The sequence below is a fragment of the Balaenoptera ricei genome, chromosome 15 (assembly GCF_028023285.1).
Source record: "Balaenoptera ricei isolate mBalRic1 chromosome 15, mBalRic1.hap2, whole genome shotgun sequence".
In the NCBI taxonomy this organism is placed as follows: domain Eukaryota; kingdom Metazoa; phylum Chordata; class Mammalia; order Artiodactyla; family Balaenopteridae; genus Balaenoptera; species Balaenoptera ricei.
The window spans coordinates 59,415,847-59,426,324 of record NC_082653.1 but is presented as its reverse complement, the minus strand read 5'-3'; the positions used below and the strand labels follow the sequence as shown (position 1 = coordinate 59,426,324).

At 48.3% G+C, this 10,478-nt stretch overlaps 1 protein-coding gene across 1 annotated transcript in view; it reads left to right on the top strand.

Annotated features, from left to right (window-relative positions):
* The first annotated feature begins 4,311 nt into the window (after positions 1-4,311).
* The window catches only part of TEKT5 (tektin 5), a 37,658-nt gene continuing 31,491 nt past the window's right edge, over positions 4,312-10,478 (top strand). Inside the window, exons 1-3 of the mRNA XM_059897780.1 lie at positions 4,312-4,887; positions 7,727-7,810; positions 8,464-8,534. Of these exons, the coding sequence (XP_059753763.1) occupies positions 4,312-4,887; positions 7,727-7,810; positions 8,464-8,534 (731 nt within the window). The remainder of the gene's footprint in view (positions 4,888-7,726; positions 7,811-8,463; positions 8,535-10,478) is intronic.

Genomic DNA, 10,478 nt, shown 5'->3' with positions numbered 1-10,478 from the left:
AGTTTCAGTCTGTATGTGTCCCTAGGTCTGAAGTGGGTCTCTTGTTGACAGCATATATATGGGTCTTGTTTTTGTATCCATTCAGCTAGTCTATGTCTTTTGGCTGGAGCATTTAATCCATTTACATTTAAGGTAATTATCGATATGTATGTTCCTATTACCATTTTCTTAATTGTTTTGGGTTTGTTATTGTAGGTCTTTTCCTTCTCTTGTGTCTTCTGCCTAGAGAAGTTCCTTTAGCATTTGTTGTAGAGCTGGTTTGGTGGTGCTGAATTCTCTTAGCTTTTGCTTGTCTGTAAGGGTTTTTATTTCTCCATTGAATCTGAATGAGATCCTTGATGGGTAGAGTAATCTTGGTTGTAGGTTTTTCCCTTTCATCACTTTAAATATGTCCTGCCACTCCTTTCTGGCTTGCAGAGTTTCTGCTGAAAGATCAGCTGTTAACCTTATGGGGATTCTCTTGTATGTTACTTGTTGCTTTTCCCTTGCTGCTTTTAATATTTTTTCTTTGTATTTAATTTTTGATAGTTTGATTAATTTGTGTCTTGGTGTGTTTCTCCTTGGACTTATCCTGTATGGGACTCTCTGCGCTTCCTGGACTTGATTGACTATTTCCTTTTCCATATTAGGGAAGTTTTCAACTATAATCTCTTCAAATATTTTCTCAGTCCCTTTCTTTTTCTCTTCTTCTTCTGGGACCCTTATAATTTGAATGTTGGTGCGTTTAATGTTAGCCCAGAGGTCTCTGAGACTGTCCTCAATTCTTTTCATTCTTTTTTCTTTATTCTGCTCTGCAGTAGTTATTTCCACTATTTTATCTTCCAGGTCACTTATCCATTCTTCTGCCTCAGTTATTCTGCTATTGATTCGTTCTAGAGAATTTTAAATTTAATTTATTGTGTTGTTCATCATTGTTTGTTTGCTCTTTAGTTCTTCTAGGTCCTTGTTAAACGTTTTTTGTATTTTCTCCATTCTATTTCCAAGATTTTAGATCATCTTTACTAACATTACTCTGAATTCTTTTTCAGGTAGATTGCCTATTTCTTCTTCATTTGTTTGGTCTGGTGGGTTTTTACCTTGCTCCTTCATCTGCTGCGTATTTCTCCGTCTTTTCATTTTGCTTAACTTACTGTGTTTGGGGTCTCCTTTTCGCAGGCTGCAGGTTCGTAGTTCCCGTTGTTTTTGGTGCCTGCCCCGAGTGGGTATGGTTGGTTCAGTGGGTTGTGTAGGCTTCCTGGTAGAGGGGACTGGTGCCTGTGTTCTGGTGGATGAGGCTGGATCTTGTCTTTCTGGTGGGCAGGACCACATCCAGTGGTATGTTTTGGGGTGTCTGTGAACTTATTATGATTTTAGGCAGCCTCTCTGCTAATGAGTGGGGTTGTGTTCCTGTCTTGCTAGTTGTTTGGCATGGGGTGTCCAGCACTGTAACTTGCTGGTCTTTGAGTGGAGCTGGGTCTTAGCGTTGAGATGGAGATCTCTGGGAGAGCTCTTGCCAATTGATATTATGTGGGGCCTGGAGGTCTCTGGTGGTCCAATGTCCTGAACTCGACTCTACCAATAACAGGAGTTTCTGACTGATGTCCGTTGGTGTCTGAATCGGAAGCCATGGCCTCAGAGCCCCACGGTTGGGAAAATCTTCAGGACAATATACATGCATATAAATAATATATATAAAGTATATATCCAGAGGCCCACGGGAGGCGGAAAGCCTTCAAGACAATATATATTCAAGTAAAAAAATGGATGCTCTTCCATCCTGTAACTTCTTCTAGAAGTTATGCTCAGACATGCCCAGAAATATACGTGGAAAGATGCTGATTGCATTTATGCAGAACTACTAAGGGAGAGAGGCCGGGCTTAAAGGACTGTGTTCTACGTGACCTTGTTTGTATGGCATTCTGTGGGGACAGAGGGCACGCTGGTGGTTGCCGGGTTAGAGGCAGAGGGAAGAGCACAGAGGTCTTCCTGGGTGATGGGGATGATCTCATCCTGGTGGTGGCGGCGGGCCTGTGTGCCTTCATCAGCACGCACAGGACTGCACCGAGAGGGTTAATTCCACTGTGTGAAAATTGTACCTCTGCGAACCTGACTTAAATAAATGCAAATGGCAAGACATTTATTGCAGCGATGTTTGTACTAACAAAAGACTGGAAACAACTTAAATGCCCAGTCGTAGAGAATGATCAAATAAATAATACACCTCCATATAATGCAGCACTGCACAGCTACTAAATGGAAGAGAGAGATGTTTATGGACCGAAATGAGATGATCTCCAAGAGTTACAGTTATGTGGAAAATGGTGGGTATAGTGTTTACCATTTATGTAAAAAAGATATAGATTGATATAAGCTTGTATGTGCATAGAATGTCTCTAGAAAAATACAAAAACCTGTTCATTGGAGTTATGTCTGGGAAGACTGGAAGTAGCTAGGAGTAATGAGAAAATCTAAATTTTACTTTATACCCTTAGATACCACATTAATATTTTTACTATGAACATTTAGTGCTTAAGAAATACCCTGAGTCTTTCCGGACCATTTCTTGGCTGCTCCAATGTGCAAGCACTTCCTGTGTAGGATGTCCCATCTTCAATGATCCAGCAAGGTGAGCATTGTAGGTACAGAGGGGCCCAGAGCCCACCCTATAAGGTGGGGAGGTCAAGCTTTCTTTATAGGTTTGCTGTGGAAATTAAATAAATGTATACGTAAAGCCTCGGGTATACAGAAGGTGCTTAATACATGTTATTTCTCTCTGCCTTATCCCCCTCATACCCACTCCATTTTGCAGCCCTGGTTTTAGGCAACTGGGGAGAAAATTCACATTAGCCATCTTGCTCCACTAACAAGGACCATTTGAGGGTTAGAGTATTTTCTTTGCCATTTCAAAAAGGGGGAAAGGAGCCCACAAATCAAGCATCCCACTTGTTGAATACCTTGATACTTTATTGCCACTCCCACCAGCCAAGGAGGGGAGGAAGTTTCTTGTTGGGTTAAAAATATTGGTATAGAATAGAGGGTTGAACACTTTTTCTGGAATAATGAAACCTTCAGTCTAGACACCTGTTCACCCCTTCAGTACTGTGCCGGGTGCTGGGACTTAACGGTGAAGCCAAATGGACACAGTGGAGCCCCACATGGAGCTCACAATTCCCCCACCCTGCTTCCTTATTACGTTCAGCTTCATTGAAGTATGGTTTATGTACAGTAAACGTCCCCCTTTTAGTGGACAGTTCTATGGGTTTTGACAAATACAGATAGTTGTGTAACCCCTGCAACCATCAAGACACAGAGCAGTGCTGTCGCCATTCCCAAATTTTCTCCTGCTCCTTTGTGGTCAATCTTTCTCCTACCCCCAGCCCTGGCAACCACTGACCTGCCTTCTGGCCATATGGATCTGCCTGAAAGTCATCCAGATGACATCCAGAATGTCATCTAGATGGACTCATACAGGACGTATGAGTCTAGGTGCTTCCATTTAGCTTAATGCATTTGAGATTCATTCCTGCTGTTTTGTGTGCCAAGAGCTCATTCTTCTTTACTGCTGAGTAGTAGCCCATGCTGTGCATAGACCACTTGGGTGCCATCCTGGGGACAAAGAGAGAAGGAAAACAACTAACCTTGACCAAATTGGCCCTGAGCTGATTGGGTTTACTGCAGTGGATCACATTAAATTTTCTCCCACAGGCAGAGTTAAGTTTGGAAAGGCAGATTCGATTATTATGAGAAATACATAAATGCCATTTCTTGCACCTCCAACTCTGTAGATTGAAAAACTCATTAATTCTGTTGATTTTTTTGGTCTGTGTTTTTTTTTTTTTTTTTAATTAATTAATTAATTTATTTATGGCTGTGTTGGGTCTTCGTTTCTGTGCAAGGGCTTTCTCTACTTGCAGCAAGCGGGGGCCGCTCTTCATCGCGGTGCGCGGGCCTCTCACTATCGCGGCCTCTTGTTGCGGAGCACAGGCTCCAGACGCGCAGGCTCAGTAGTTGTGGCTCACGGGCCCAGTTGCTCCGCGGCATGTGGGATCTTCCCAGACCAGGGCTCGAACCCGTGTCCCCTGCATTGGCAGGCAGACTCTCAACCACTGCGCCACCAGGGAAGCCCTTGGTCTGTGTTTTGATTTGTGATGCTATGGCCCCAGCTGGGGCAAGTGAGCAGGGGTCCCAGTAAGGCCCCACTCCCCCAGGCTTTATGACAACAGTGCCGAGTCATAGAGGTCCTGCCCGCCCCTCAGAGAAGCCCCTTCCCCTTCCTGTGGTGCCTTGGCCCCCTTAGGCACAGTTTTGCCCTAGCGGAGCTGACGGGGGAAGATGGAGTTTCTTGGAACCACTCAGACTGCCAGTTACTGTGGCCCCAAGAAAGCCTGCGGCATCAACGCGCTGCCCCCGGTTGCGCCGGCCCCGGTGATCCAGGAGTGTTACCAGCCCTATTACCTGCCTGGGTACCGCTACCTGAACTCATGGAGACCCAGCCTCTTCTACAAGGTCTCCAACACCCAGACCTGCCTGGACGAGGGAGCCACGTGCCGCAGCGCCCTGCGGCCGCCCACCATCCTGCCAGCCGTCCGCTCAGCGCTCTTCTGTCGCTACAGCCCCCATGACTGGGACCAGTCCAACCAGCTGCAGATCCGCGCGGCCGAGGCCTCGCGGCTGTGGGCCGGCCGGCTGATGGGCGACTCCATGCGGCTCATGCAGGACAAGGACCAGCTGACGCGCCAGATGCAGGAGGGGACCCGCCGGAACCTGGGCCAGAGGCTGTCGGACATCGGCTTCTGGAAGTCGGAGCTGAGCTATGAGCTGGAGAGGCTTCTGAACGAGAACCACAGCCTGGACGCAGTCAAGAGGCGGCTGGAGTGCATGGCGGAGGAACTGAACTGTCCACTGCAGGTGAGGGTGGCGTGCGGAGGGGGGCCCGACGGCCGCTGGGATACCACCCCTGCAGCGCAGCCCCCCACACTCCCCTTGAGTGAAGGTCAAGGTGACGGGCGCCGTGCAGCTCAGTTTGAGCTGCATTATCATCTATAATCAGCTTTAAGCTAAAAAAAAAAAAAAAATATATATATATATATATATATATATATATATAAAACTTAGTCAATTGACAATAATCCCAGTCCAATCAGGGTTCCTCAGACTGAATGGAATTTCCTTTTCTCCTTGGGGTTACATCGAAATCACAGGGATTTCATAAAGACATCACAAGCGTGTGTGTGTATGTGATGGTCTTTAGAAGATGTGCTTCAAGTAACTGCTCTATTTTTCTCTGTAGCCCTTAAGACCTGCTAACATACTGTACAATTTACTTATTGTTTTGCTCCACACACTAGAATATAGGCACCATGATGGCAGGGATTTCTGTCTGCTTTTTCACCAAGGACTGCTATGCAGCTGTGGGGGACCAGTATGTCTATGCTGGTCCTCAGCGAGCAGTGTCTGTGCTGATTGCCTGTCATCTAGACCAATGTTCTGAGTGTCTTCCCATCCTGGCACAGTGTGTGGCACACAGCAGGCACTCAAGAAGTATTTGTTGAATAAATGAATAAATATCTGAATGTGGACATCCTCCACACTTTGGTTTCCCAGTCTCCAGCCATATCCTGGAGCAGTTAGGATAGCTTTAGGCTGCATGTAAACAGCTATCTGACTACAGCAGCTCAGCCAAATAGGAGTTTCATTTTCTGTTATGAGAATTCCAGAGGAAAAGAGAGGAGGATGCTGCAGCCTCCACGTGATACCAGAAGGGACCCAGCCTCCTGTCTGCTTGGCCATCCTTAACACGGGGCTTTTGTCCTACTACTTTCAAGGACGTTTCAGATCTCATATTGCAAACTCCCGCTTGCCAGGAGCATTTGGATATTCTCAGTCGAGGCAGGAGGATGGGGTAGGGAAGGGGCAAAATGCCAACTGTGTCTGTCCCTTTTTATCAGGGAATATCACTTTTCCAGAAGGTCCGTTATGTGAGTCCATTTTTAGCCATTTGCTAGAACTCACGTGGGCTCCCTGGGTGCAACGGAGTCTGGGTAAGTGAGCATTTATCACTGGGTCCTGGAGTGGACACTGGCTGAGGAACTGGCATTATCTGCCTTTGCTGTGGGAGATCATCGTGGCCACACAACATGATGTTCTGCTGCTCTCTGGAGTGTGTGCGAATGCAGAAACCCTGCCTGCAAACCTCCTGCAGCCGTGCCTGCTCCATGGCAGGCGTGGGGGCTTCTGTAGGAGAGGCCCTGCCTCCATGTTTCCCCCGGAGACAAGGCACAGGTTCTGACCACTATGGGATGGGGGTCCCTACTGTTTCCCTATGCCCCCAGGTTCCCTCCCGGCAGGACAGTGGGCAGGGCTGCTGCTCAGAGACCCAAAGCAGAATCTGAAATCTAGTGCTCCTCCCCTCTCCCAGACTCTCTCCTCACTCCCCCAGCCTGTCTGGAAAGCCCAGCTCTGCCCCATCACGTGGCCCCCCTGTGACAGACACATGGGGGCACAGGGACCAGAGGCATCTCACTTCCATCCACTTGTCTCCAACTCCAAGGTTACCACCTCAGTCCAGCTGCCTCTCAGTGGACAATGGTGACGGCCTCCTTCCTGGCCTCCTGACCTCTGGCCCCTCCAACGCATTTTCCAGACAGCAGCCAGAGGGATGGTTTTAAATATTAAACTAGATCTCTGCACCTCCCCACTAAAACCCCCTCAATGGCTTCCTAATGCATCCTAGTTGACATCTGAGTTCCTTGTCACAGGTCCAATGGCTTCCTGTCTGCTGCTTCTCCTACCCCAGGGCCTTTGCACTGGCTGTTCCCTCTTCCTGGTGCATTATTCCCATTCATTTCTGCTGCTTCTCATAATTCAGGTCTCGGTCTGCCACGTCCTTAGAGAAGTCCTCCCTAACCACCCTGCTGGTTATTCCCCACCCACCCACAGCTTGCTATTTTCATCACAGCCCTTATCACAGTCAGAAACGATTGGGTTTCTTTCTATGTTCATTTGTGTGTGTTCTCTCTCTTCTGTTAGAACTCCGTAAGAGCAGGGACCGTTTAGTTCACTGCAGTGTCCCCAGTGCCTTGATGGAGTGTGACACAGAGAAGGGGGCAGTGAATTCTTGTGGCATCAAGTGCTCCCCCTCCTTTCTGAGTTCCCGGATACATTTGCGTCCCAACACCAGGTGCCGTGCTCCCCTGCCTCCTTCTCACTGCCGCTGCTCCTTGTGACATCACAGGCCAGTGACCCATCACAATTCTTTGACAGTCTGCTGCTGCAGGAGCTCCACTGAGCAGCCGCTCCCCTGGCTTCTGTTCTGCTCTGTTCATGTCCCCATGACGGTTGTTAGGTCCATGTGGCAGGGTTGCCTGGGTCTCACTTGGCCTATGTCCCTTTCCAAAGCTCTTCCCCCATTTAGAGATCTCCAAAAAAGGGTGTTCATATATATGCACAGGTAATTCTTATACACAGTATTCTAAGCGCTTTACATTTGTCAAACTGACTTAACCAGCATGGCCAGCTTGAGATGTGCACCGATTTTGCACCCATCTACCATCTCAGCATCCCACAGCCCTCACTGATGGAGAAGGGGAGGCAGAAGCCCACCCAAACGCACAGTGATGGGGCCACATGAAGCATCCAGGTTTCCCAGGAATGAAACAGACCACGGCAAAGGTAGATGTGAGTCAGTTCTGCTCAGGGTCTACATACAGCTGCAGGGAGAATACATGATTCCCCACGCCCCCTACAGGTGGCCCTGGAGTGTCAGTACCAGCGAGAGAAAAGGATCGGGATTGACTTGGTCCATGACAACGTGGAGAAAAATCTTATCCGGGTAAGATGCCCCCTGGGTCTGGCCAGCCCCCTGAGGGAGGAAGGAAGTCCAGCTGGTCAGAGAGGTTTCTGAGCTGCCTGTCAGGAGCAGAAGCCACATGTGTCACCCGATGCAAAATTAGGGCTCAGAAAGCGTGGGGGGGGGGCCTAGGTTGCAATTTAGAACCAGTGAGAAAGGAGGTCATTTGACCCTCAGTCTTTTCCTCTCCAAAACGGACATCATAATAGTAATACCAATAAATAACAAAAGTAACAGCCAGTGTTTATTGAGCACCTGCTATATGCCACACACTGTATCACTTCATATGCATTATTTAATTCAATGATAAAATATGAATGTATCATATTTTATGATAAATAAAGGGTCTATGAATGAACCCTTGGTGCATAGTAGGTGCTGCATTTTCTTTCACTCTGGAAGTATATAAAAAGAAAGGACAGTAGGGCAAAGAATATGCAGCTTCCACAGCCGACCCTCAGGTGGCTGGCCCGGGGATCATGCTGGTCGAGTCAGGAAATGGACCCCACCCTGACATTTCACCTTGTGGGATGGAGGTTGGGCAGTGAGAGGTGAGGGGTGGAGCTCTGGCCTGGGAGACAGGAGGCTGTGAGTTTCTAAGGGGCCCAGGCTCTTTCTGACATCTTTCATTGCAGGAAGTAGATTTGCTAAAATGTTGCCAAGAACAGATGAGAAAACTAGCTCAAAGGATTGACATCCAGATGAGGTAAGAGCTGCTTTCTCTGCCTTTTCTTGGAGTTTGTTTTGGGTCTCCCAGGTTTCAGGGGTCCCGTGTCTCCAGGTGGTTCTTTTGATCAGTGGTGTACTGGTAAGCTTTTAACAACCAGCTCTCCAGGAAAAGAAAGAAGTCCTGATCTGTCGCGTTTGTCAGTTTCAGCGATGTAAGTGCTACTACCATGGCTGATCTCAGTCTACCAATATGATGTTACTGAGATGCACACGATTGATTTCCACGAGTCAGCACAGCATCTGTGGTTCTTGTTTGCAGTGAGAGCCTTGGCAAAAGAAATTGGCCTCACTGAGGCTCCTCTTAGCCTGTGGCTTCCCCATGCGAGTCCTGAACTTTGGGACATGGCAGAGAGTGGGTGGCATTGGGCATCAAGGTGAGAGGCCCGGGCCTCTCCAGAGGGGAGCTGGTGGACACCTTGAGCCACTGTTCCTTTTAGTCTTCAAAGGAATCAGCTTTTTGTTCTTGGAAGATTATGTAACTGGTATCATGACAAGGCAGGAGGCTCCCCCATAATTAAAGGGAGGCTTGAGTTTTACCGGGCTTGGGACCCATAGATAAGCCCTTGGCACCCAGCTCCCCCCGGAGGCAACAGCCTTCCCGCCTGGCCCTTGAGCTGGGCACTTGCCTTTAACTCTTGCAGGCAGGCTGCTCTGCTGGTTACTCCTTCTTGTTTACTCAGATATAGCTAACAAGAGACGGGCTGGCAACCTGGCCAGGGCTGCCCCTTCTCGCTGTGTGGAGGACGTAGGCAGCTTGCATGGGATGCTAAGGGGTGAGGAAGCTTGCAGAGAGGGTCTGGGGGGCTTGGTGCCCTGGTTTGTTCTACCCCAGAAACAGCAGTCGCCCCTACCTCACACACACACACACACACACACACACACACACACATACACACACACACACAGCAGCCCCTCAACTCCACTGAGGCTGTAAGAATGGGTGGCAGAGGTAGGAGAGAATTATCCTGTAAAAATAAAATAAATAGCATCCAGGACAGTGTTGAAAAGCTGCCTGCAGATCTAAGGGTGTGGTCAGGGGCAGACGAGTTGGGAAAACCCAGGGAGACATCAGAGGTGGAGAAAAGTCGAAATGAGATGCAAATACAGCAGTGACTGAGGTGACAGTTGAATGGATGAAAGCACGGTTGAATTCCATCATTATGTGCCTCTGGCTTGACTTCTGACATTTCGACCTACCACTTGGACTATGTTTGCCTAATATTCGTCTATACATTAATCCACTTAAAAAAACCCTTCGATACTTGTACTTAAACAGGAACGTTTTAACAAAGGGAGTTCTTCGGGCAGGCAAATGCCTTTATTGTATTTTTCTTGCCCTATGTTTACAATCACCTATGTTTTGGCAAAAGAGCATGGTTTTCCATTTGTGGTTGACATGGGGCTGTGACAAAACTTGGTATTAGAGTGACAGGAGGGCTGAGGTTTGGGAAATCGGACAGTTTGAGCTGGAAGAGTGAACAAAAGCCCAGACTTGGAATTGGGGAGCTGGACCCCGGAAGGGAAATCTTGAAACTGGGGTGGGTGGAGCGCTGCTTGTGCAGGAAAAGTAGAAAGACCAAGGTCTCATCGACTGGGAAACACAGAATGAGAGGCACAGTGAACTCTGATGTCAGAGGGAAAAAGAGACAGAAAGAGAAAGACCCGAAGCCGTAAACAGAGAGAGATGAGCAGAGAGACAGAGGGACAGAGAGGGACACAGACATGCCAGACAGAGAGAGAAATCAAGAGGTGAGAGAGGTGAAGAGATGGAAAGGGACAGACACAGAGAAAGAGGAAAAGAGAGCAGGAGAGGCTGGGAGGAAAGCAGCGGAGGCAGTGTGGGTGGGGAGGGGATGAGAGCGGGTGGGAGGGACTCTCCTCTTTGCCAGGACCAGAGGCCCAGTCACCCTGGAGAGAGGCC